The 26,593-nt window shown below is 63.0% G+C and overlaps 1 protein-coding gene across 1 annotated transcript in view; it reads left to right on the top strand.

The window, feature by feature from the left end:
• SLC7A5 (solute carrier family 7 member 5) overlaps window positions 1-23,120 on the top strand; it is a 31,252-nt gene extending 8,132 nt beyond the window's left edge. Inside the window, exons 2-10 of the mRNA XM_006180714.3 lie at window positions 4,273-4,398; window positions 14,012-14,117; window positions 14,586-14,630; window positions 15,003-15,126; window positions 15,705-15,808; window positions 16,213-16,309; window positions 16,951-17,100; window positions 19,082-19,259; window positions 20,243-23,120. Of these exons, the coding sequence (XP_006180776.2) occupies window positions 4,273-4,398; window positions 14,012-14,117; window positions 14,586-14,630; window positions 15,003-15,126; window positions 15,705-15,808; window positions 16,213-16,309; window positions 16,951-17,100; window positions 19,082-19,259; window positions 20,243-20,298 (986 nt within the window). The 3' untranslated portion in view covers window positions 20,299-23,120. The remainder of the gene's footprint in view (window positions 1-4,272; window positions 4,399-14,011; window positions 14,118-14,585; window positions 14,631-15,002; window positions 15,127-15,704; window positions 15,809-16,212; window positions 16,310-16,950; window positions 17,101-19,081; window positions 19,260-20,242) is intronic.
• The last annotated feature ends 3,473 nt before the right edge of the window (window positions 23,121-26,593 follow it).

The following is a 26,593-nucleotide window of genomic DNA, read 5'->3' as shown; positions in this document are numbered from 1 at the left end:
GCCAGGGCTCCGGGTCCCAGTGCCCAGTGAGTGCCGCTGTGTTGGACAGATATTCAGGCTCCAGATCAGCAGGCAGACTGGCTGCCTGGGCCCAGGGCTTGTCCAGCCTCGGTCACGAGGTCGGATGCTGCTCTCTGGCCCAGTACCAGTGCTTCCCCGGGCACCCAGGTTGGCTGAGCTTCCTGGAACCCTTGCAGCCGGCAGCCACTTCCTGTCCCATCTCGGGGCCCTGTTGGCAGAGCTGCGGGCAAAGCGGGGGCCATTTGCCTGGTGTCTCGACTCCCCCCACCTGTGTTGGGCGACTGTTACCCCTGAGCCTCTGATCTGCTTTGCCTCAAGTATTGACCCATTTTATCAAGTGCCCTAGAACCACGTGCAAAAAGGACCTTTCTCACAGGCTCATGTGAGGAGCCCACCAGCAGCTCATTAGCAGCGAGGGCCTCAGCTCTGGGGCTCTGACCTGGGGGCCCTGCATCAAACCCAAGTGACTCCTGTCCCCCCCGATCCTGGGAGAGGGATGGTCCCCATAGAGCCCTGGGCCAGGGAGGAGGGCGGGTCCACGGTTACAGCCCCATACACGGGGACAGTGGACAGAGTCTCTGGCCAGCTGGCCCCCGGATGCTGCGGTTCTGGATGATTCCATTGGGCTTGTTTGTCACCCTCCTCTGATGTGTGTGCCCTGGAGTGAGCAGAGCGGTTAGCAGTGAGGGCACCTGTGAGGAGGGCGCTGGCAGGAGTGTCCAGGGCCCTGGGCGAGGGAGCGAGCTCACATATACAGCAGGAGCTCACATGTAGCCCTTTCTGCACCCGTAACGCCCAGGGGAGAGCAGCGCTGGTCACCAGGCCGGTAAATCCCATCAGGGTTTGACCCTCTGTTGGGGAGGGAAATGGATTTTGGTGTGTTGTGTGCTCTGTTTTGGTGTTTTTAAATGAAAACAGGCTGCCCTGCATTTCCAGCCCTCCCTTGTGAGCGAGACAGCCCGCCACCCGCATGGCACTTACTGGAGCCCACAGGACCACGGTGTCCTGCCCTGGAGCGGTCATGCCTGGGGGCGGACCCGCAGCTGAAGGGTTTATCAGGAGGTGGACACCTGGGGGCCTGGAGGTTCAGATAACTGGGCCAGAGGCCTGGGGAGGGAGCTGTCGTGCTGCTTGGATAAGCGCCCCCCCCCCCGAGGCTGGGGAGCACCCCTCCCTTTGGTACATCCTCCTGGCACAGCGGGTAGGGAAGCTGAGAGAGTGAGAGAGGCTGTCCTGAGTCACTCTGGTGGGCGGAACCCCGTCATCGTCCAGTCCCTGCAGGCCACCCCACGCTCAGGGTCAGAGAGGGTCCCAGAGGCGCTAGCATGGGGGTTCTGAAAAGTAGCAGATGGGGGACCCCCGTGTGTCACTGAGCTCCTTGGCCAGCCCCACTCCGCCCGTGGTCAGCAGTGAGGCCCTGGTCACACCCTGCCCCTCCAGCCCCTGCGGGAGAGCTAGGGCCCTGTCCAGGGGATGGAGCGCAACAGCTGAGAGCAGGCGCAGCCCCCGGCCGCCTCCTAGCCCAGCTCTTGTTAGGGCCCAGAGACACGGGTCCTGGTGAATCTGCTTATTTACTTGATTCTGTTTCATCTTGGAGTTTTCAGAAAGGACGCAGCGGAGAACAGTAGAGCATTTGTTTAGCTGTCGGCTGAAGTCAGTGAGCGTTGAAGCTTCATCGTGTATTGTGGTTCTTCCTGTGAAGGAAATGGAAGTTACAAAGTCCCGTTTATGCTGTGATCTGGCCCATTTCCCTCCCTGCTGTGCCAGCCAGCCAGCCTCGCAGTCCACTACCTGGGACTGGAGTGGGGCTCTGACTCCTGCTGGGCGGGCACCGCAGTGCTGGGTGGAGCCCCTTCTTCCTGAAGGAGGGCCTGGGGGCACTGGAGGAGGAGCCCCGGGCCTCGGTCCCGCCCCAGTGACCACCACAGCAGGACAGCCCTGCTGCTGGGGGCGCTGGGCCAGCCACCCCCCCCCCCCGTTCCTAGAGCCTCAGAGCTCTCATCTGTGAGGCAGGGAGAGGTGCCCCTGCTTCCGCTGGGGTGGGGACCGCACACGGGGCGATGAGTTGTCAGTGGTGACAGCAGCCACCGCTGTGCTGGGCGGGCAGTGGCGGGAAGAGCCGCCTCCTGGTGTGTAGACTAGCCACCGCCCCTCCCGCCCTCAGGGCATGAATGGAGAAGTGATGCAATCCGCCCGCTTCTTGCCGCATCCGGAAAGGAGGCCTTGCCCTCTGGCTGTCGCTCCCTAGGCAGGGAATGTGAGACTGTCCGGCAAGAGCCCCGGGGCCGCCCTCTCGCTGTGCAGCGGTGGTGGAAAGGAGGCTGGGCTTGTCCTCCAAGGGCCCCGCGCCCCAGCCCCCAGCCACGCGGCAGGTGGGACGGGGAGCACTAGACGGGACGCCCAGGAGAAGGGAATTCCAGGAATTCTGCTGCTCACCTCATCCCCCGCCCTTCATTGTCACTTGAGGGGGGCATCAGACGGCCCCTACAGACCTGGGTCTGCCCCCGGCACCTCGGACAGGGGGCCTCTTGGAGCCTCTGTTTCTTCTGTGCTGACGTGCTTACTCCAGGACAGCTGTCTCCCCCTCGGTCCTGAGGGCCTGGACAGAGCGTGTGTCCACCCCAGAGCCACACAGTGAGGGCCCCTGGTGCTGCCTGGCCTCAGCTCCTGCTGCCGGAGGTGGCTTCAGTGCTGTGACACGGATGCTTTGTCACGAGACCCCGAGGCAGCTCATTTTACCACCAGCCTCTGACAGGTGCAGAACCACAGCCTAGGAGTGCAGGGAGCTCAGCCAGGGTCCCCACGAGCAAGGGCTGCTGTGGCTCTTTGGTCACAGGCCTTTGCTGTTGCCGCTGGCAGGGGAGCTTCTGAGTATTTCAGCTTAGGAATAGCAGCCAAAAGCAACTAATTTCAAAACAGTGTTCAACCTGGGCTTTCTGAGAGCGTTGCATGCAGTCTTGGCCTTTGGTTGCATCAGCCGGAGCGTACAGCAGCCAAGAGAAAGTGATGGGGTGGGGGTGCTATTTAGGTATCAATTAACTTTCGAAAGAGATAAGTGGAGGCAGGCTGGGTGCAGTGAGGCCCTGGGTCCCAACCAGAGCTCACAGGTCTCATCCAGTTAATTGGTGTGGGGCCTGTCCTTCCGATTGTAAAATTACGTGCGATTAACTTAGCTGGGGAAGAAGCCACGTGGCATCTGCCAGCCCTGGGTTGGTTCTGTCTCGGGCGGGAGCCCTTCCCCGACTCTCTTCGCCCACCGAGCCCTCCCAAGAAGCCGGGCATGTGCGGGGCTTTGCCGGGAAACGCACTTCCCGTGGGTCCAGGATGCGCTGGTTAATGTTTGACAGCCCACCCTCTGAGAATAAGAGGCCCCAGCTCTGCGCCCGGGCGGGGATCGGGGATCTGCAGGAGCGGAGCGCCAGCCAGGAGGGCTCGCTCACCGGGTGCTCCCCGGGATTCGGCTGAGACAGCAGAGGGAGAAGTAGGAGGGGCAGGTGCCGAGTGTCTGTCCCTCGCCTTTGCTCTAATCCGGCTGTGTCCTGTCGTGCGCTCACGGGGCGGCGGTGTTACAGCCGGCTGACCGCACTCCGCTCTGGGCTGGTTGTTCCCCGGGGCCCAGCGTGTCTGGGCGTTTGTGCAGCCCCTGCGCGTGTCCCCCGCCCCCGCCCTTGGGTGTGTCTGTGGTGACACCAGTGGTGGGACTGGTACTTGTGAGCTGTTCTCTGCCCCCACGGCTGGGCCCCCCATGCTGGGCGTCAGCCCCAACTCAGGAGGCAAAATTGCCCCCTCGGGCCCACCCTTCAGCCTGTCAGGTGGAGTCCAACTAACAGGGTGCCTCGCTCCTTTCTCTGGGATTCTGCCAAGACCCTCTGAAGAGAGGGCCCCACCTTCAGAAGCTGGGAGCCTGTGCAGGGGCTGTAGGTTATGCTGAAATGTTGGGTGGGAGCAAACAGGGGGCCACGGTCACCCTCCAAAAGGCCGATTTGCACTTTAACTTGCTCTGAGCACAGCACTCGCCTCAAAGGCTCATCCAGCGGGGTGTGCGGGGTGGGGGGCAGGGCTGGATGAATCCATTGGCCCTTAGGAGGTTGAATTCATTCATCCTTTGTGCCAGGCTGGAGGCCCTGGGGGGGGGGGCAGCTCTCAGCCTGTGACCCTGGACCTGGAGCCCAGAAAGTCAGACCCCAGGGAGGGGGCTGCGGTGCCTGCCTGTGCTTCCCTGCGACTCACACACTGCCCCTGTCTCTGCAGTGCTGCTCACAGCCGTGAACTGTTACAGCGTGAAGGCCGCCACCCGCGTCCAGGACGCCTTTGCTGCTGCCAAACTCCTGGCACTGGCCTTGATCATCCTGCTTGGCTTCATCCAGATCGGGAAAGGTGAGTGCGGCCCTGCTGTGCCTGGAGTGGGGGCCCCCTCTCCAGACGGCCGGCCTGCAGGCCCGCAGTAGCGTGATGGCTTCCATCGGGGTCCATGGGCCACGCTGCCCGGGAGAGGCACTGATGCGCAGGCGGACCGTGTGTCACCCAGCAGGTTAAGTCAGTCCAGGGCAGCGGGATGCCAATCCGCCGTGCGCACCGTGAACCCCGCCCTCTCCTGGCTTGGGGTGGACCTGGAGCGGGACGTGGGGGTTCGTGTGGAGAGCTTAGCGCTGCGCCCGCGATGTCAGGAGCACAGCCGGGAGGTGCCGTCGCCTGTCCTCGCACTTCCCGAGGTGGCTTTTCCTCGTGCTGGGTGCCCACACGGAGGCGTTTGCTGGTCCGTGTCCTCGTGAGTGTGCTGTAACGTCTATCCTGTGTGTCAGGGGAGTTGTCCCTGTTTCTGGGGACCTGAGAAGTGCTGTCAGGAACATTCTTGGGGTGTCTCTTGTGAACAGAAGTATTGTTCCCCGGGGCGAGTGGATGGCAGGCCAGGGGGGAGGCATCTGCTTGGCTTCTGCAGATGGTGACCCCACAGAACCCCATTAGAGGAGATCGCCTTGAGGACACATCCCCCCAGTCCCATGTGTTGGGGGGGACGCAGGTGAGACCCGGGGCCTCCCTCTGCATCTGACTGCTGACAGAGCTGAGGGCTTGGAAGCCAGCCCCTACGTCCCCTGGCTCACCAGGGGCACTGCCAGCCTGGTCCTGCAGGCAGCTTGGCGCGCATCCACAGCAGAGCCAGGATTTGGGCAGAGTCTGCATTGCTGCATCCAGAACCCCATGTGGGCTGCCACTGTCATCCCCCTGCACACTTTGGGGCCGGCTGGCTGTGAAATGAGCAGATGGAAAGCCCCTAACGGCCCCTCCCTGGCGTGTCCTCGAGGCTTCTGCCCGTGATGTCAGAAATCCACCCTGCTCCCTCCTCGCACTGGCCGCGTGGGGCTCTGTGCTCACAGGATCGGTGTCCACAGTCCACGGGGCTGTGCAGGGGCACCCTCAGGGCTCGGGAGGTGGGTGCACGAGGGGCTGCGGTGCCTGCCCTCACGGACCCCTGGCGGTGTTGGTCTACACTGCCTGAGCAGAGCGGAGGCAGGGATCCAGGTAGTGTGGGCGGACTGCCGTTATTAAACACATCAGTATGGGGGGAGGCTTCACCCTGACACCGGTGAGAACCTGGCACCTGTCAGCTCTGACCATCATCACTGAAAGGAAAATTCCACCTGAACCCTGGGTCACTCGCCTCGGAAAGGAGCCAGCTTAGTGCTTCATGAACTGCACTTTATGTTGGGAGCCTGCATCTGACTGGTAATTCTCAGCCTTAGTGAAGTCAGATCACCTGGGAAGTCCTTGAGACACCAGCTGTGAGTGCGCCCCCCCGGCAGGGCTGTGTCAGGCCCTGCATCTGCCTTCACTCCGTGTCCGTGCTCCCCTGTTCTCAGAGGGCTTCCTGGGTCTTCCTGTTCCAGCATCTTCCTGAAGACAAGACTTTGTCTCAAGGACCCTGGCCAGACAAGGTTCTGGGTGTCAGGAGTGATGATCAGCTCTAAGGAGGGCAGTCTGGGCTGGGAACTCACTCCCCGCCTCGTGGAGAGCTTACAGGTGGGCACCAATGCGTGGGAGAAAAACCACGCCCCATGCCCACCTGACTCTGCCCAGCTAGGAACTATGTCAGTGTCGTTGGGGAGACTTGCCTGTGAAGGTTTTTGCTTGGCTGATGTGATTAAATCCAGGCAGATGAGGAATGTAGGGGAAGCCAGACTTCTGTAAAAACAGATTTCAGCAGGGGTAGCAAGGAGCTTTTGTTCAGCCTGAACACATAACATGTTTATAATTCTGTTGCCGTCTGAGAACACCCTCCCCCCGAAGCCGTTCCCCTCTGAGCTTGGGAAGCAGTGCAGCATCTGCAGGATTCCTGCGCACGGGTTTTCCTCCGGAGGCCAGTGTGCTTCCAGACGCATGCCTTCCCTTCTAGAGGATACTTTGGGAGAACAACCCTTCTCCCCGTGACAGGCGTCCGATTTCCCCTGGGGCGGCTGCCTGACCCCGTGCTGAGCGTTGGTGGAAGGGCCCCTGGGCAGGGGCTCAGATTGGCCGCGGGCCACGCTGCATCTGGAGAACGTGATCCGTGATCCGTGCCTCACGGACAGTCCTTCACCCAGTGCCCGGCCCCACCCAGCATGGAAGGTCTTCCTCCTGGGCCTGCCTGGTGCCCAGAGGGGCTCAGGTGTGGGGCCCAGCAGGCCTGGTTCCAGGCCTGTCGTTGCCCTGAGATCTGTGGGCAGTCCTGCCCTGGTTCTCTGGTTCTCCTTCACCAGAACTTCCCGAGACCCGCTGGCACTTGGCCCTGCCGTCCATAGCTTGCAAGCCGGTGCATGGACATCAGACAGCCAAGACCTGTGGGCAGCAGAATCATAGCCGGGCAGATGGGGCTCAGCCCCAACCAGGGAGGCCCTTCTGAGGGCCAGAAGGTGGCTGGATGAAGGCTCAGAGTCCGGGTGACAAGGGGACAGCTCTCCAGGGCCAGGCTGAGACCTCGGGCAGGGGTGCAGCTCAGGCAGCCCCTGTGGCCAGGGATGGGGATGGGGGGAATTGCACACATGGGGCCCTCTGGATTTGCTCCCAGCCTTTTCAGGAGGGAAGCCTGACCTCAGGTTGGCATTTCAGGTCCCAGTGGCCCCGAAGCGTGGGTGGGCAGGAAGGCCTCAGAGAGAAGCAGGCCCATCAGCCTGAGGGCCTGAGTGAGTGAGAACTGTGAGCAGAGGGCACTTCGAGGCTCAGGATGTGCCCGCCAGCTGCCTCCACCCACTTTTGTCCTTTAACTGACGACACTCAGCAGGGCCCACGGCCCCAAGGCCAGGCTGTTCCCAAGCTGAGTGGGTGGTGCCGAGACCAGAGGCTGGGAGTGGAACGTGGGATGCACAATGAGACCCTTGTGGTTTTGCTGTGGCGTGTGGTTGGTGGGACACTCGCGTCTCCTCGAGCAGTAGGAGCGGCGGGCGAGGCTGAGCAGATAAAGGGTTCCACGCTGCGGAGGTCGTGGGAGGGGCTCTCCTGCACTAGGGCAGACCCGGCCTCTGCCCCCCGGCCCCACAGCAGCCCCCATGACCTCACTCAGCGCTGGGACACTGGCCCCGGGGGCCAGAGAAATGGGCACGGAGGCTCCAAGCCCCCCTGCTGGTTTTCTCTGTGTCCGAGTTCTGCCTCGAAGTGACTTGTGCCAGGGGGGCGGGGGTCCACCCAGGCGAGAATGAGGCCTTTCAGTGGGGAAGCCCCAGCAGGCAGGACTTTGAAGGTCAACGTGCCCCCAAGGATTAGTTTAGTTCTTAGGTTGGGGGCCCCCAAGACACAGAGCAGTGGTGGCCTGTCCCTTCTCTGCTCGTAGCAGGGTGGTGTCCAGTCAGGACCCCACATGGCTTGTGACGATGGACACTGCGCAGGGAGATGAGCTCCCTCGAGGGAAGACCGCCGCTTCACTGTGTTCTGCCCAGGAGCGGTATTGGGCGTCACAAGGAGGTGCGGGGGGCTCTGGGCAGCCAGGCCAGGTGGCCGGAGACCCAGGGCAGGGAGAAGCCCCTCGTCCTGGGAGGGTCTGCATCTCAGATGGCTCTCTGAGGACCTTGGGCAGGTCTTGTCCCCTCCCGGAGCCCCAGTGTCCTCATCTGTGAAATGGCCACAGCAGCAACAGCAGTATCAAGGCGACCTGTGGACAGGTGTCGCCCCTCTCAGGGGAGGGGACGCACTCAGGCTCCCAAGCCTGTCCTCCCCAAGGCAGGACTTGGGGTGCCTGTGACAGAGGCTGTCTCGAGGGGCTCAGGGTCCGGCAAGGACCACAGGATGCTGTAACTGGGGCCCCACGGTTTTCCCCACGGATCACCTGTGCCCCCAGCAGAGAGGGCCAGGGCTGAGGGGAGGGCAGGGCTGTGCCTGGGATGGGGAGGGCAGTCTGCTCCTCGCCAAGTGCCCAGAGCAGTGGGTCACGCGGCAGACACCGGAGCCCCTTGGCCGCCGTGGGAGGACCTGTGACGCTGGCTGTTCTTTCCCGTAGGTGCCCTTTGATCATTTTTAATTGAGTCCTTTCCACTGGGCTGCATGCTCTGCAGATGCAGCCTCTGGAGCTGTCAGATTGGAAGTCACATGCCTCCCTCCTGCCGCCCACCCCCAGGGTGAAACCCAAGGCCTGGGAGCTGGCTCCCTCCCACTGCTGCCCTCGCTCACCCGTACCCGGGGTGGTCAGCTGCACGGACAGGGCCGCAGCTGGACGGGGCGGGAGCCAGAAAGCCCTGTGCTGGGCAGTCAGTTTTGGGGTCTCTTGTAGCCTGTGCAGTGGGAGGAGTGTCCTTTCCAACTGGGATTTGAGGTTTGAGGCTGAACTTGAGGGCCAGGGGCCTGCTCCTCCAGGAGTCTAAAAGACAGGTGACACTGTTGACAGACACTGGCTGTGGTGAGCCAGTACTTTCCCCTCCTGGCTTCCCCAAGCCCAGGTTCCTGCCCCCTCAGAGGCAGAGCTGGAGGGGGACAGTCCCTGGGCACCAGACACTCAGCCTGAATGTGGGGAGACAAGACAGAGGGACCCTTGGTAAGCTGGCTGTGGCATGTGACCCCCACAAGGATGCCTGGTCTCTGGATGGAGGGGAGAACCCGCTAAGGGCACTGGCCATGCAGAGTGGACTCTCAGATGGGGCTCAGCCCCACGGACCACAGCCAAGCTCACTTGGCCAGTGATTCAGGCACAGGATCCAAGGCTGTGGCTGTTGCATGCCCCGACTGTGCCCATGACGCGCAGCGGGGACCCGGGAGCCTGACCCAGATGGACTGAGGTCCCTCTGTCTGCATGGGGTGTCCTGGGGCTGCTGCAGCAAAGGACAGAAACTAGGGGCTTCGAACAACAGCAGTTACCCTCTCCGTCTTGGGGCAGCCGACCACGCTCCCCTGACACCTGCAGGAAGGGCCCACCCCCTCCCAGCGCGTCACTCTGCCTTGTCATCATGTGGCCTCTCCCCGTGTCTCTGTCGCCTGAGGACACTCTGGTGGGTTCAGGACCCACCCAGTCTGTGCCTCGATGGTGTCTGCAGAAACCCTTTTCCAAGTCCGGTCACGACCAGGGGTACGCGCACTTTGAGGGGACCCTGCTCAGCTCACTCCATCGTGTGTACCCCCAGAGGGTTAAAGTGGGACTGAAGGCGGAATGTTCTAGCACAGTGGACCCCCCCAGGTTTGGGGAATGACCTCACAGTGTCCCTGCCCAAGGAGGGGTGTCCACGGCTGTCACAGGAGGGCAGCCTGGGTAGGGCAGGGCCTGGCCACCTTGAGGGGCCGGGGTTTTCTAGCTTTCTCCCGGACACTGTCAGCAGACTGGGCATCTGCAGGTGGCGGGTTCCCGTGCATGGATCCAGACCAGTGAGTGCGACCAGGCCAGCCCCCAACGCAGAGGCCAGATGAGGTCTTGGGGGCGGTGCAGAGACCGTGGGCAGTCCTTGTCCTTTGGTTCAGAGGGGCTGGCGCGTCCCGCGGGGCTCTTGGTCCCGCCCCCGTGCACATGGCTTCTCGGGGCTGGGGGTTTCCCGGGGCCCAGGTTGACACTCCCGTGGCTATGTCTGCATGGCACAGGGATTCGGGCTGCTTTCCCTGGAATCGGCTCTCTGGACCCTGTGAACACCACTGCAGTCGCCCTTATTCTCGAGTGGATCCTGGATGGCGGGCGGGCTGGCTTGGTTCCTGAGGCCACTGGGACGTTGCACTGCGTCGCACATTCCCGCGGTCCTCCCAGGAGGCTGCGTGTTAGGGCTGAGGACGGGTGGACCCCATGAAAGGGGCACCTGGGGCACAGGTGAGCCTAGGGCCAGAACCCACCACCTGCCTTCCCTGTGGGCAACAAGTTAGGGGTGACTTTGAAGCCTGCAGAGAAGGGGGAGCCCAGGGGACCCTGTTAATCTGTGGGTCCTGGGGTTCTCACATCTTGGTGCTTGCGAGAGGGCCTGCCTTCCCCCAGCCCCCGTCTGTCCATCTGCCTGCGGGGGCGGTGGCCCTGTGAGGACAGAGCCTGAGTGGTGGTCAGGGCGCGGATGGGGCGGGCAGTCATTCATCCCCTGTCTGGGGCCTGGAGCTCTGTGTTGAAACAAGGATGGTGCCTTGGGTTGGGGTCCATGGGGGAGGCTGGGAGCAGTGGCTCGTGGGCCAGGCACCTGCTGTCACATCCTCTGGTGCTGGCACTGCTGCCACCTGGGACCGACTGCTGTGGGGGCCGCCTTGTGCACTGCAGAGTGTCCAGCGGCACCCCGGCTTCCAGCCATGTGACCCCCACCACAGCCATGACAGCCCCAAGTGTCTCTAGTCGTTAACACAGGTGCCTTGCTTGCTGGGGCCGGAGGGTGCTTGAGGTCACCGTGCGGAGCCTGGAATCCACTGGGCTCCCTTGTGTCATTCTTACTGTGGCCACCGGGCCCGGGGCCGCCCCGGCGCACGCTGTTACATGAGGGCATGGCTGCCTCACTTGCTTCTTGCTGCCCTGGAGTCAGGCAGGCGGCCCCCCACCAGCTCTCCAAGCCACCCTAAGCCCACCTGCTGTTAGGGCTCCCGCCCCAACAAGACCACCGGACGGCGTGGGCAGGGTGTCCCTGGGCGGTCACCCCTCGCTCCTCCAGGCCGTGCCAGTCCTGTGGGGGGGGCCCAGGCCAAGTGCTGCACAGAACCAGCAGGCCTGGCGCCTGCTCCGTGGCACCCGTGGAGAGGAGGGCAGACGCTCTGCCAGCGTTGGTCGGGTGCCCGCCGGGGCTGCAGGGCTGATCCGGGCCCACCTCCAACCCAGCCTGAGGCCAAGCAAGCCCCGGACCTCTGCCGAGGGGCCTGCATGCGCCTGCTCGGGGTAGCACGCCATCAGACCCGGGCCTGCAGTGGGGCTTGCTGTGGGAGGGAGGTGACAGGGTGGGGGACTGCCCAGGGGAACTTGCAGGAGTGGATTGGGGCCCAAAGCAGCCAAGTTCCTGGTGGAGCTCCCCAGCCCCCGCCCTGCTGTGCCAGGAGAGAGTGGGAGGTCCTCCAGCCTCACTGGAGGCTCCGAGCTCTGGGGGGGCGCTATCTGTCCACTGTGCACCGGATGTCCACATCCTTCCGAGGGATGTCAGGCACTTTGCAGACAGGGAGTGAGGCCCCGCACAGCCGAGGGGCGTCCCAGCGCTACAGCCTGGCCACGTGTCCTACCCAGGCCCCCACAGGAGCCTGGGGAGAGTCAGCCTGCATTTGTTTTGGTCAGAGCAGCTGGTATTTTCTTGGGGTTTCAGATGCAGCAAAATCAAGCTGTAAACCCAGGAAATACCATTCTGCTGCAGGAATTCCACCAACTGTCTTGTGTGCCAGGGGTCTGAGCTGGTTGGCACTGAACCAAGTGCCCCCTTGATGAAAACAGACATTCACAGGCCGTGGACCTGGAAGCGGTGGTTCTTACCTGAAAACCCTCGCCTGCATTTCAAGTCTCAGAGTTTATTCTCAGCAAAAGCAGCAGCCGGCAGGTCGCAGCGTCCCCCACGCATACGTGTGCACACGTGTACAGACGTGTGTGCACACGTATCACTAGTTCAGGATTGCGCTGAGGTTGGAGCCAGTTTTAACAACTGCACCAAAGTCTGCCTTGCCGCGGTGTGCAGAGGGGTTCCAGGTGAAGAGTAAGCAGTGGGCAGGAAGTGTCGCAATAGGGAAACGGGGCAGATTAAGGAGAAAATCAGATGCATTACTTGAAGGAACCTTTGTTGGGAAAGACCTTTAATGTTGTGAAGCCTTGACCGTGGTGGCAGCAGCACCCTGGGGGGGGGGGGCTTCGTGACCTTTCGGAGACCTGGGGCAGTGGGGACAGTTAGGTGGTCTCCCCAGACCCTGCACCCCTGGGCAGGTGGCCCAAGCCTCAGTTTCCCCAACGGTGGGACTGATGCTCCTAACCCCCTCATAGCAGAAGTGTGGGGGCAGGGTCCCGGGACGTGGCAGGGCTCTGCAGGTGTAAAGTAATGCTCATTCCAGAACATTCCATGGGAAGCAGCCAGGCTCTGGGCGCTGCGCTGATGTTAGCTGCACCGTCCCTAGCTGGCGCTCTGCACTGGCCCCGCCCACCAGCCTGCTGACCACCCTGTGACTGGGCAGCCCCGGGACCTGGGCCTCCGAGACAGACCGCGTGTGGGTGGCAGGCTGGGTGAGGCGCCAGAGCCCGGGAGCCCGCCCACATCCTCATCTGGGGGTGCAGGGGCCTCACGTGTCCACGTCCGTCTCCCCGCTTAGGCTGGAGATCAGAGGCCCGAGCTCGCCTGCGGGGCAGAGTCCAGGTGTCTGGAATACCATAAGGAGATGGACCCAGAAACAGGAGCTCAGGGTCCCTCCCCTCCCCATTGCCGTGTTTGCCAGGGGACATCAGTGCTGCCTTGAAGCGCAGGCCCTGATTGGCTGGAGTGATGGGGCTTTGTGGGAACCTCACCACGCACCACCACACTGTCCTGTTGCTGGGGTGGCGGAGTCCCATGGGCCTCCCATCCCCCCACCCCCGAGGGACCTGCAGACCCTCCAGCTGTGGGCAGCAGTGACCCGTGAGTAGTCCCGGGAGTCACACCCCAGCCTGGCCCTGCAGGACCTGGGCCAGAGCCAGGGGCCTCGGTTAGAAATGGTCCCGAACTAACGAGCAGTCAGCATCCAACGGGAGCCCGGCTCCTCCAGCCCCGGTGCCTGGCAGGCAGCCCTCTGTCCCCTCGGCACCTCCACCCTCGTTTCCAGCTCTCCTTCCTGAATGGTGATCGTCTGTGAAGTGTGGGGCTGGGTGGCCCTCGTCCATGGGGAGTGGACCACCAGCCCGGCTGACCTCTGCCCGTGCCTGTCAGGCTGGCCCCTTGTGACGGGGCAAGTCTTCTCGGGTCTGTGTGTTGTGGGGTCATTTTACAGACCCAAGAGGGCTGGATACGGTGCTCGTAGCCAGGGACTTGGCCGCCTCAGCCTGGAGTCCCAGCGTCTCAGCCAGCACTGCTCCCTCACCAGGCACAGCCGTGTCCCGGGGACAGGTCCCGGCTGTCTTTGGAAGCTTGTGTGCGCAGGCGGCAGCCTGGGTGTGCACTTAGCAGCTGTGGGCTCCGGGCACCAAGGGGGAGAGCTGGAGACGCAGGCCCCCTGACCTGGAGCCACGTCACAGGGTCTGCGAGGAGCGTCCTCTGAGGCGGCTGGCACCCATCAGCCTGTCCCTCCAGCTCTGTAGCCCAGGTGGAGGCAGGCACTGCCCGGGCATCTGTCCCTCAGTGCGCAGGCGGGAGGTGGGTGCTCAGAGCAGCCAGGGGTCTGCAGAGCTGCTGTCCCCCTCCCGGGTGGGCCCCTGGGACCGTGTTCCTCCGTCAGGGCCGAAGCTGCTTGCTCCGGCCCCAGAGTGAGTCTGGCGCACATGAGGGTCAGGTGGCTCAGCGAGTGCACTTAATCTGTTGCAGTGAAAAGCCTTCAGCCTAACATTTTTGTCTGTTGCTGTTTTGCTCTGAGAACATTTCAGAACTTGAAGTTTGACCTCAGTGCCGTGCTCTCTAACCTGACGTTCCTTTGTCTATTTGGCCTCTGCCAGGTGACGTGTCCAACCTGGATCCCAGGTCCTCCTTTGAAGGCACCAAACTGGATGTGGGGAACATCGTACTGGCTCTGTACAGCGGCCTCTTTGCCTACGGGGGATGGTAGGTTCTAGAATGCCTGGGGCACATGGGCTGGGCCAGAAATCCACATCTCACCGTGGACACCACGGTGAGCCTAGAGGGCGGCCAGAAGCCCTCTCGGAGCTGCTCTGAGCCTCATGCACCCCGAGGAGCAAGAGGGCCCCTGCGCAGCCCTGGCGCTGCTGCTGGCTCACGGCCCGGCTCCCGAGAAGGCAGCCCTGAGGTAAACGTCCCGGCACCTTCCAGACGGTGCTGCTGCCCAGGAGGGGGCCACGCGGAGCTGGGGGGAGGTGGACAGGACCATCGCAGGCCCAGGAGGCGCCCCTGAGCCCCCAGCTGCTCATCAGGGGAGCCCCGGGCGATGCAGGGCTCCTCTCCGTGGGCCCAGGGCAGCCGGGGGAGGGGGGGGCTCCCTGGGGACCTGCATTCTGTTTCCCTGATGAATGTGGGAGGAACATGTAGTAAAGGTCTGCTCTCTCTCAATTCCAGGAATTACTTGAATTTTGTCACAGAGGAGATGATTAATCCCTACAGGTATGTGTGTGAGCAGGGGTGTGTGTTTCCTCACGTTCAGGGAGGGAAGGACGCAGCCTCCTTGGGCCCAGCCCCGCCCTGACAGAAGCAGTGCAGGGCCTGGGGGGCGGGCGTGGGGTTAGGATTATGGGGGCCGTGGGGCCTTGAATACAGTTCATCCTCAGAATGGGCAGGAAGCCCTGTTGCACAGATCGGGGAGTGGAGGCCAGCAGGGTTGAGTTGCTGGCCCAGGTTGGTACCCTCATCCGACCCCTTCCAGCCGCTTGCTGGTCACGTGTCACTTCCCCACGTGGAGGTGGGGACCGGCCACCGTCAGGTGATGGGCCTGGTTCCGTCCGCTTCCTTGTGGTGACGTGCTGCCCGGTCCTTCAGAAACCTGCCCCTGGCCATCATCATCTCCCTCCCCATCGTCACTCTGGTGTACGTGCTCACGAACCTGGCCTATTTCACCACGCTGTCCACCGAGCAGATGCTGACGTCCGAGGCCGTGGCTGTGGTAAGGTGCCGCCCACCCGCGTCCCCCCTCCCCACTGAGCCCATGACCGGGGCCTCGTCTGCAGACCATGCTCCTCTTCAGGGGGCTGAGCCAGTGCTTTGCCAAGCCCGCCAGGAAGTGGGGAGGCGCTGGCTGCATTTGGGAATCACAGGGCGATTTAACAGCGGTGCCCAGGCCACCCCAGCGGTTTCATATCAGCGTGTCTGCTGCGGTCCTGGTGATGGTTGTTCTTAGAGCCGAGGGGTGAGTCCCTTATGGACCCCCAGCCCCACCTCAGGCCCGTCTGTCCCACCTTCTGAGTAAACAGTCTCTGAGCTCTTGGGGCGGGGATGTGCAGATGAGGAGGGCCCTGCAGGGGCCAGCCCCAGGGGAGGAGTGCCAGAGGGGGCCGGCCCTCTTCAAAAGGGGGTGTGGACCCTGGGACAGCCCCGACGTCCAGGCCGCGAGGGACCCTCCGCATGCAGGAACCTCACCTTGTCTGGAGCCAACAGTGGGCGGGGCTGGTCCTGCGTGGGGGCCACCGTCGGGTTGGGAGGTCGGGGTGCCTGGGGTGGCGCTCACGCCTGGTGTCTGTGCAGGACTTCGGGAACTACCACCTGGGTGTCATGTCCTGGGTCATCCCCGTCTTCGTGGGCCTCTCCTGCTTCGGCTCCGTCAATGGGTCCCTCTTCACGTCCTCCAGGTGAGCCACCAGGACCATCTCCATCACATGGGCTCTGCGGGGCCAGAGCAGAATGGGGCGGGGGGGCCGGGGGGGCCGGGGGGTAGTGCTGCGTGCCATTTGTAGCGTGTGTGCTGGAAGCTCTCTTTCTTGTCATGTTCGTAAAAATACGAGTAATAATATAGTAGTCAAAACGTCCAAGTGACACGTGACACAGAAATAAAGAAACCAAGTTCCCCGCCTGGAGGTGACCCCACTGTGCTCACGCAGACTCCTTCATGGGTTCATTCTGAGCCCAGCTGGGGGCTGGAGGTAACAGGGGGCCCCTAGTTGTGTCCCTTGTCAGCTGAGTCCCATGGCAGGGAGCCCAGCCCTCGGGCACTGGCCCCTCGGGACGAGGCTGACCCCTGCTCCTCTGCCCGCAGGCTGTTCTTCGTGGGGTCCAGGGAGGGCCACCTGCCCTCTGTCCTGTCCATGATCCACCCGCAGCTGCTGACGCCCATGCCCTCGCTCGTGTTCACGGTGAGTCTTGGCCCCATCACTGCCTGACATCTTTCCGTGCCAGGATGCGAGGCTTTATTAGTTCTCTGTTGCTATGTGACAAATTTCCCCAAAACGCAGTTGCCTAAACAGAAAGGGCTTGTTTCTGTGAGTCAGGAGCCCGCGGTGGCCCCGCTGGCAGTGACCACAGTGGTCAGTCGGGGCCACCGCCCCACAAGGGCTTAACCGTGGCTACAGGTGTCCCGTCTGGCATGTGGACAGGAGGCTTCTCCAGGGGCTGCCTGAGCGTCCCCACGGCAGGGATGGGGGCAAGCTGGGGGACAGCGAGGACCCTCCTTTCTGCACCATTGTAGGAGCAGTCGGCTAGTTCGGCCCAGCTCAGGGAGAGGGGGGTGAGGTTCCACCTCTTGGAGAGTTCAGCTTGGGTTTGAAACCGCTGCCCAGATGCACCGGCTCACTTTTGCTGACCCCAGTGCTGGGTCCTCAGGCCAGTTCTGAGGTGTTCGCCTTCCTGAGCCTGGGGGTCCGTTACCTCCACCTTGGAATCCATATGCCTTGGCCACTTTCCTCAGCACCCTCCTTTGCTTTGAGTGGGGGCTGTCAGCCCACCCGACAGACGTCTCCCGGGTCGGGGGGTTCACGGCCCGTGCCTGTACTTGCAGTGCGTCATGACCCTGCTCTACGCCTTCTCCAAGGACATCTTCTCCGTCATCAACTTCTTCAGCTTCTTCAACTGGCTCTGCGTGGCCCTGGCCATCATTGGGATGCTATGGCTCCGCTACAGGAAGCCGGAACTGGAGCGGCCGATCAAGGTGAGGGCCTGTCAGGGTGAGGGGCCGTCAGGTGAGGGCACCGTCAGGGTGAGGGCACCGTCAGAGTGAGGGGCCGTCAGAGTGAGGGGCCGTCAGGGTGAGGGCACTGTCAGGGTGAGGGGCTGTCAGGGTGAGGGCCTGTCAGGGTGAGGGGCCGTCAGGTGAGGGCACCGTCAGGGTGAGGGGCCGTCAGGTGAGGGGCCGTCAGAGTGAGGGGCCGTCAGGGTGAGGGGCCGTCAGGTGAGGGCACCGTCAGGGTGAGGGGCCGTCAGGTGAGGGGCCGTCAGGGTGAGGGGCCGTCAGGTGAGGGCACCATCAGGTGAGGGGCCGTCAGGGTGAGGGACCCAAGGTGAAGGCCCAGGGCTGGACCCACGCAGGCGGTCGGGGCTCGCAGGCCACGTGGTTGATAAGCAGGTTCTGTGTGACCGCATCTCTTGGTTCTGTCCGGCCCCACGTGTGCCTGGACAGCCACCGTCCCTCTCCAGGCTTCCACCCACTCTGCACACCAGTGGTCAGGGCACCTTCTCCAGAGGCTCCTGGCGAGAACAGAGCTGATCTGTGTGTGAACATGCGTCTGAGCTGGACGTAGCAGGGCCGTGGCTTCAGTTGACGCTGCTGGCAGCCTCTCGAGCGCCAGGTGTGGGATTCCAAGTGCTGGGGTTCGTCAGCACCCCCGCCCTCCCGGAGCTCCTGTTCTCACAGGAGAGGGGCAGAAGCAAGCCTGCAGCCCCGGGCTGGCGGGCGGGCGGCGGCGAGCAGCCCAGCTGAGGCCACAGCGAGCGGGCGGCCCACGTGGGCAGAGGCCGGGGTGGGAGGGGGTCTGAGGCCGCAGGGACTGGCTTTGTCCCTGATGCAGTGGAGGGTTTCCAGGACGAGACTGTGCGCCCTCTGCCCACCCCACCTCAGGTGGGCTCGCCCCCTCCTCGACTCAGTACTGGGGGCAGCTGCCCGAGGGGGACTCTGCTTCTCCAGAAAAGGGGCTGATGAAGGCCTCACTCTGGTCAGAGGCTGACACTCATGTCTGGGGAGAGAGAGAGCCCGTGGTGGCTGCTGGCCGGCAGCTCCAGCCACTCTTACGGTTCCTGATGGACTGAGGCTGACACAGCCAGCACCGTCCCGGGCCTCTGCCCCGTCCCCTACCCAGCAGCCCTGCCCCAGACAGGCTTTCCCGGGGACCAGGACGACCTCATTGCTCGTGGGGGGGCTCTGACCCTGTGTCACCCTGAGCACATGGCAGGGGGTGTGGGCCAGGCAGTCTAAGCCGTTCACCCCCCAGGGCCTCTGCCAGCATGTAGACAGGCAGTCTGTGTGTGGACAGGCCACTCTGCAGGAGGCGAGGTGCGTGCAGAAGGGGGCGACTGTTCTGGAGCCTGGCCGGGCCGTGGGCGCCTCTGTGGCTCCTCCGCCTGGACATGTGCGGGTGGGGCTGTCTGCCCGGCGGCCCAGCCTGTCCACAAGGGCTCTCTGAGGAGGCCGGCGCCCTGTGCTTATTAGTGGGTGGCCACAGTCTTCCCAGAGGCACTGTCCCCCCACCTGGGTGACGGTGGGGACGGGTGGCCAAGGTTCCCACCCTGTGGTGTGGGAACCAGGGGGGCCGACCTTCCCTGACGTGGGGCAGCCTGGTTGCTTCTGCTCCCCCACCAGCACCGGCTGGGCTCTGGGTAATTACCACCTGGCACCGGGCGCTGAGCTGGGTAAACAGAGAACAGGGTGAGGTCCTGGCTCCCAAGAGGCCAGCCCCACTTGGGAGGCTGACTCTGGGAAACCGGTCAGGCCCTGACCAGCAGGTATTGGAGATGCTGGAACCGTGTGTGCGGGCATCCGTGGGAGGGGCTGTGTGGGCCAAGGGCAGGCTGGCCCAGCGGGGGTGGTGGGCTGGGGCCGCCGGGGTCGTCATGGGGCCCGTGACGACCGGCTGTGGCAGGGGCAGTGGGGGGCGGTGAGAGTTGCCGAGCTGCCACGTCCGCCCCGCCGTCTGCAGGTGCACGTGGCCCTCCCAGCGTTCTTCATCCTGGCCTGCCTGTTCCTGATCGCCGTCTCCTTCTGGAAGACCCCCGTGGAGTGCGGCATCGGCTTCACCATCATCCTCAGCGGCCTACCCGTCTACTTCCTCGGGGTCTGGTGGAAAAACAAGCCCAAGTGGCTGCTCCAGGGCATCTGTGAGTACCTCCGGGCCCGCCGGGGTCTGCCCACCCAGCCAAGCTGTGCCGCCAGGGGCGCAGCGGGCAGGGCCCGGGTGGCAGGGGCATTGGGCTGTGTCGGAGGTCTGGCAGTGACGCCTGTCCCGCGTATTTCAGGATAAGACACTCAGCTTGGCACCAGCTAATCTCAGAACAAGGGATTCCAGAAAACCAGGCCGCCCTTGCCAAGTAACAAAATCCCCCGTCTGCCGCCAGCTTAAAGCCGGCCGGCTGACCTAGAAAAGCCGAGGAGAGAAAACAGGGTCCCCACAGCACTGTCATAAGGCCACTCACATGCCTGCTTTAGCACCTGTCCTGCAACCACTGTCAGGGAGACAGGGGAGCCATCCTGGAGTTCTGACGCGCACCTGCCCAGAGACCAGAACACTTTGCCTCCAGCCCAGACCACAGACCCTGTTAATGACCTGTCAGAAAACACTGAAGGCCTGAGGCAGGACTCCACCATTCTGAAATCCCCCTGAGTGATGCTCTTGGAGGGTCTGTGAATGACATTGGTTCACCTGGGCCCCAGCGCACCCGCCTGCTCCAGCCCATCTGCAGGACCACGGAGGGCACGCTGGCTCCCGGTCCTGGGGGTCTACTGGGCGGCAGACAGGTGTGTGTGGTGTCATTGTCCTCCTGTCCCTCCCAATGGTCCTGGGGTCTGAAAGGGGGGTGAGGGCTGGGGCCAGCACCTCCCTGTTACCTTGGCCACAGCTCCCAGGTAACGTCACGGTCACTCCGCATCCATCTGGCAGTGCAGCCTGGTGGGTGTGTCATCTCCCTCCCGCCCCACATGCACGAGTCGGGAGGTTTCACGTAAGGTTCTGAGCTTCTGGCTTGTCTTAAACCTCTGGGGTGTGAGGACAGGGGCTGGGGAGGTGGTGCCTACACCCCTCACTGCCCGGGCCTCCAGCACGTGATCGCACGACCCCCGAGTAACTCGCTCTCCTCCCTGACAGTTTCCACAACGGTCCTCTGCCAGAAGCTCATGCACGTGGTTCCCCAGGAGACGTAAGTGACAGGAGCCGAGAAGCTGCCGGAAAGAAGACTGCACAAAGATCGCTGAGAACAACCCACCCTCGGAAAGCGACTCTGGTCGTGTCGTCCAGGCAGCTCTGCCGAGCGCCCCCTGTCCCTCTGCCAGGCCCCGGCCGGGCCACTGTGAAACCTGGTACGAGTTTAGTCCCAGAGGATGGACTTCCACGGATACCTCTTGCGTGTGGAGGCGGGAGCACTGAACCGAGAGGAGACTGCGGGCTTTTGGCCACGTTGGGCCTTCTCTCTCCTCACTTCTGTTTATTTTGTATAATTTTTTTTAACTTAAATCTTGGGTCAGGTCAATGCCACCAAGATGATTATTTTTTAAAGAAATGGTGGGGGGCCAGGGCTAGGGGTCTTTTCTTCCCTAACGCCGCCGGCAGCACGATGTGCATCAGAGGGACCAGGCCCTGTTGCCAGATTCCCGCACAGTCTCCGCGCTGGGACTCGGCCTCGCCCTGTGGACCGCAGCCCGGGCGCGTGCGCTCGGCTTCCCCGCTTGTTTGTTGTAGCTGTAGTGACATTTGTGAAACTAACCCCCAGGGTTTATGTCTCTTTGCCTTAAAGACGCGAGGTAGCTCCCTCCCCACCCTCCGAAGAGAAAAAGAAAGTCTCAGTGAAACAGCCGCCTTCAGAGAGGCCTGTAGGAGGAGAGACCCTGGGCTGGTTCTGACTTCTGTTCCTGTGCTTGGGGTCTGCTGTGGGCAGGGGCTCTGAGCAGGGGTCAGGGCAGCTGGGCGAGCCCGGAGCTCCCACGGGGACACGCAGGACGGGGCCAGTGTGGGGCTCGACCCTGTCACCTGTGACACCTTAGCACTGCTGTCTGTGTGCCCTACCTGGACGCCAGCCTGAGCGGGGACACGGAGGGGACTTAGGCGTCTCCTGTGGGCGGGCGAATGGGCAGCAGCCTAGCCTGGCCTGTGGGCCACGCTGCCTTGGGCCCACTCTGCATCGGCTTTGGAGCCAAGCTCGAGTTCTCTCAATGCTCCACACTTGAAATCCTGTGGAAGCAGATGCCACGACCCCTCAAGGCCTTCCTGTCCGTGTCCCGCAAGGCAGCCCCTCCAGGGCAGAATGGCAACCTGGCTGCCATTTGGGGCTGGCTCCCTGCCAAGACGCCACCATCCCCTCCCCGTCACCTGCCCTGGGCTCGATTCCGAATGTCAGGAGGCTGGAGTCCAGCCTCCACCACTGTCACCACCTGACTGTCCAGGGTCCAACTCCTGGTGGGACCAGCAGGCCCGCCCCTCCTCTCCAGAGATGCAGTGCTGGCGCCGTGTGTTTGGTTCCCGTGGCGTTTCCCCTGGGGAGGCAGCTGAGGCCCAGAAGCTCATCTGGCCCAGTTGGCTTCCCTTCACTGTCCCTGTGTCCCTGGACCCAGGACGACCTAGGGTCACATCATCTCCCTCCAGGCCCATTTAGGCTCTGGTGGCTCTGCCTTGGCGTCTGACCCCTGACCTTCCCAGCAGGGGGAGGTTGAGCTGAGCCCCCAGGTATCAGGCCAGCTGGTGCTGTTTCCTGGGGGCCATGTGACCTCTGAGTGGCCAGTCCAGCCTGACACCACCCACCTGGGCTCGGTCTGAGGGGTCCAGGGAGCCCTGACAGGCAGCTTGAGGGCCCCAGGCTGGGCATTGAGGCTGAACAGGAGTCAGCCAGATGTCCATCCTCCCTCTTTATGCTGATCAGGAGACCCTGCCCCTCTGGGGCTCCTGACACATGAGGACTGATGTCCACTGAAGTCTCCTTGACCACTGCATCCTCCCGGGGCTGTCTCCCCGCACCTGGCGGTCCAGCTCAACACCTGGGGGCAGGATGGCACCAAGGAAGTCAAAAGACCTGGGTGTGGACTTTTTGCATCAGGCAGGACTCCAGCCCTGGGCCTCAGTTTTCTCATCTGCAAATGGGGTCAGTAGCTGGTGCAACCCCTGCCTGGTGGCATTGTGCACGTCCAGGGGGAAACTGGCCATTGCAGTGGCCACAGCACCGTGCACACGTGGTGGGACGCTGCCTGGGGTGCACTGCCCACCTGCCCTTCCACGGTGGTCGGGCAATGTCTGAGCTGATTTCAGCCTCTTCCCTCTGGAATTTGGGGAGTTCAAACCACTGACTCTGGAGGTGACCTGGCAGGGTGCAGGGAGCCAGGTGTCTGTCCAGACCACAGTGGCCTTCCCATGGCGTGCACCTTGGGGAATCGGGGCAGTGGCACCCTTGCAGGAGTGTTGGGGTCCTGGGGGTCCCTTTTTACACTGAGAGGTCAAAGGCAGTTGAAGTGTGGCTCTCCCCAGCACCTGTGAGGGCAGGGCGGGGGCCTGGCCTGCAGTTCTTGGCGCTGCGCCCCCACACAGCCCAGACACCCGGGCTCTGCCATGTTGGCGTTCTGGGGGTAGCCTCTGCTCCTCCTGACCAGACTACTGACAAGTGTCCTGAGCGTTCACGTTTATGGGTTAATTTTTTTTTTAAGCAAAACTCTGGTGTAACAAGCAAGCGTTTGTCCAGCCGTTCTGCTTTGTTTTGTCCTCGAGTCTCACTAATTAATGTAAAGGATGCTGTCAGCACCATGTTTATTTATTTACGGGGCGGCATGCAGCCCTGCCGCTCCGTGGGTCCCTGGCCACGGTCCCGGCCACGTCAGCTGCCCTCTGTGACGTAGCGTAACGACATGTGTGTGACTTCACGCTGCTCTCTCTTCTGTTAATGACGAATCTGTTACACTTGGCTGGTTTGGGATGGGGCGTTGCTTTGTTTTGTGTGTTTGGGGGGGTTGTTTGTTTTTAAAGAACAGTTGGACTTACAAGCGCTGCTGGTGGTCTCCTGTCTTTTCTTCGGTGCCGAATTCTGGGTGTAGGGGCGTCTGTGGGGGTGCCTCCCCGGGAGGGGTTGATCTGGGCCCTCTTCATTCATTCACAGACAGCCTCCTTGAGGTCAACCGCTCCATGGGTGCTGAAGTCCCGGGACGAGGGGAGGGGCCTGAGCAGGAATTTGGGTCCACCTCTTAGGAGGACCATCGAGGCTGAGACCAAGGAGAGCAGAGAGAAGGTTCCGGGCCCAGGGCGTGAAGAGCTTGGCCTCGCCCAGACCAGCAGCAGGTCAGGGAGAGGGCACGTGCCTGCTGGGGGTCGGAGGGAAGGGAAAGCACTTGTCCTCACTTCCAGGACACCCCTGAGCGGAGCTGTCACAGCCTCAGGGTGGAGCAGGGCTGAGAACCTCGCCAGCCCTCAGCCCTCACTGGGTGCCAGTGAACCCCACCCCTCCAGGGGCCTTGGCCGGTGGGCCAGGGGTACACCAGGCTGGGGAGGGCCCTGTGGGGTGGCCGCAGCCTGAACCACGTGAGGGCAGGAGGATTATTCATGGCAACTGGAGGGGGCCCAGGGGCCTTGGGTGCCATCAGGGGGCTTCCACTCCACCCCCCCAGGCAGTGGGGCTGCCTCGAGTCAGCTGCAGTGTGCAGAACGCCCTACTGAGGGCCAGGCCCCCAATGCCGCCACCACAGAGGGGACCCCAAGGCCGGGGGTGGGTGACGAGCTGATGGCTGGGGAGAGGGGGTTGCCTGGTCCAATGGGTGGATGCCCTGCCCTGCCCTCGGCAGGCTGTGCCCACCAGGCTCCCTCAGCACCTGTCGTGCCTCCTGCTCCTCCAGGGAGCCTAGCTGAACAAATTCTGGGGGCAGCTCCATCAGACGCGTGGATCCTAACGCACCGGCAAGTGCGTTGCAAGTCCTGCTACCTCCACACGGAAGCAGGTGGGAAGCAGCGAAAGGGCAGCCCTGGGCCAGCCTTTCACAGTCGCTGATAGGAGAGCACAGGTCTGAAAGCAACCCAAACAGACTGCCCCACACTTGTGGTCCGAGTGGAGCCGGTGGGGGTCTTTTGAGGGGGCTGTGGGGGAGACAGACCCAGGCACGTTCGCGCCACAGCCTGCACCACTCAGCACGGTGCAGACGGAACCGTCTGTGTTTGGAGAAGGGGTGGAAGGAGGCTGCGGGATGCCAGCTGCTACAGGAGGAGGCTTCTCGTGGTCCCCAGACTCAGGAAATCGCCGTGCGGATGTGTGGAACTGCAGAAGGGATGGGGGCCAGGTGGGGGGCAGGCAGCGCGGCAGGGACCTCCACATCATGGAGCCATGCCCCTCCGTGGAGTTAGCCAGAGCCACCGTGAGGGCGCGGGGTTTCAGCAGGCGGGGGGATGGGGTCAGGCGGGCAGAGGAGAGGCAGTGGGGGTGACCCAGGCCCAGGGGGAGGGCTCCGGGAGGAAGCAGTGCCTCTCCTCGAGCTCCCTCTAGCCGTGCCCCTGCCTCTGGACAGGACCCGTGTGCATCGAAGACACTTCCCCGGTTGTCCTCTGGGGCGGTGAAGCGGGAGTCCACGCTCCCGGAGAGCAGCGCGTCCTCACCCCCAGGGTCGCGCTCCGCGCTCATGGGGCTGTCCCAGGCTAGCAGCATCTCTCGGGGCCCCAGGACCCTTCAGCCTCCTGCTAGAAACTTCTCCTGAGTTCCCCCATGTGCACGACCAGACCCCACAGGCCCTGAGGGGTCCCCGTTACTTCTCGGGGTCCAGTTCTGGCAAGATCTGGCTCTTGGTCGTTCAGCCAAAGGGCGATTTAATCCTGCAAGTAGGAACTCAGCTGTGACTCAAGGTGAGGATTAAGTCGCAGCAACGCCCCCGGGTGAAGAGACCTTCACAGAGCCAGTCTCTACCTGCTTCACCAGAGAACACATGCTCTCAGGGTCCAAGAGGGGCCCAGGGGGCTCCGGAAGCCCCTCTCTCCTCCCTCGTTAACCTCCGCGCAGGCTGCTTGGAGGGGGGCGCGTGGCCCCCAGAGGGCTCTTACCCACCCCTGTATCCCAGGGGGGCTCCGGGCCCACAGTCAGTGCGGGTCCGGCCCTGCCTGCCGCAGGGTCTCACCCCTTCCAAGCTCGGGCAGGCAGTGGCCGCCCATGCCCTCTGGTCCCCAAGCCAGTGCCCCGAGCAAGGAGCAGACGGGGCTGGCGCGGTCTCCCTGCCCCAGGGACGCAGGCAGGGCCTGTCTTCATCCCAACGAGGGTTTTGCCTTGTCCACTCGCTGCACAGCCCATGGGGCCGATTCCTCCAGGTGGCGAGCATTTTCCCTTCCCCAAGGGCAGTATGGGGAGTGGGAGGGCGCCCCTGGATGTAACGGCTACCTCACCCATTCCTTTAGCTGCAGTGACATTTTACAAGCTCTAACGCCCTGGTGGGGCAGCCCTGCCAGCCTGGTTCTCAAAGAGCCACGGGGTCTGGGGGCTGAGTCCCCACTTGTTCCAGTAAAGCTGCTCCTCTTTTATTTCTGGGCTCCATCCCTAGAGCGGGGCTGGGAGTCCCACAGGGACGAAACGGCAGGTATAAACCAGATCTGGCCGGAGTAGGGAGGGACTGCTGGAAAGTCACTGCAGAGAGGCTGGGCAGTGTCCATTCGCCGGGGGAAGCAGGCATCTGGGGCTGAGACAAACGGTCTCTTCCATAGGGAAGGGGACAAGCTAGAAAGGGTCAGGGCTGGGGGTGGGGTGAGGGCGGCCAGGAGGGGGGCAGTCGGGAGGGAAGGCCTGTCCCGGGGGGCTGTCAGCTCGGGCTTAGGGGGCCGAGTTCAGGGTCCAGACGAGGAGGGACGCTCCCGAGTCTGGGTAACGAGCATTTTGTTTGCTGGGTGGGTTGGGATGAGCGGGTCAGCTCCCCGCTGCTGAGGCACAGAGGGAACTCGAGGGCGGGCATCTGTCCTGGTCACAGGTGAACAGGGGCGTCGACAGTGTCCCCTAGTCACACGGGGAGGGCGGCGGTCTCTGTGGTGCTGGTTCCAGAGCACGAGGGCGGGGGCGGAGCCCTGGCTGTTTTCGGGGATCCTAGGGCTCTGAAGTTCAGCACCATCTACATGAAGTCAAAACAATACTTTTAAATCAGCTTGAAACACAGGCAGCCTCTCTGGGATGCTGCCACTCCTCTGTCCAGTCGGGTGGAAATCCACCCGGCTGCAGTGGAAAGGATTCTCGCCCTCCTCCACACACACTTCTGCACGCTGCTGCCTGGCCTTCCGTTGTGTCTTCCGTGCATTTTCCACGTGCCCTGAAGGCCCCAGGGCCCCACCCATCAGGGGGGAGGTGTCGGCATTCCTTCCTCCCCAGCCCCGGCTGTCCATCTTGTCTCAGGACCCCCAGGCAGGTGAGGAGGCAGGACGGGGCGTGCTCTTGTCCTGGTGGGCTCCCAGCCGGTAGGAAATGCGGGGCAGCATCCTGGCGTCCACAGGGGCCTGGAGTGATTCACTTTC

This window comes from Camelus ferus, chromosome 21 (genome assembly GCF_009834535.1).
Source record: "Camelus ferus isolate YT-003-E chromosome 21, BCGSAC_Cfer_1.0, whole genome shotgun sequence".
NCBI lineage: Eukaryota > Metazoa > Chordata > Mammalia > Artiodactyla > Camelidae > Camelus > Camelus ferus.
Note: the sequence above shows the minus strand (reverse complement) of the source record. Positions and strands in the feature narration are given on the sequence as shown.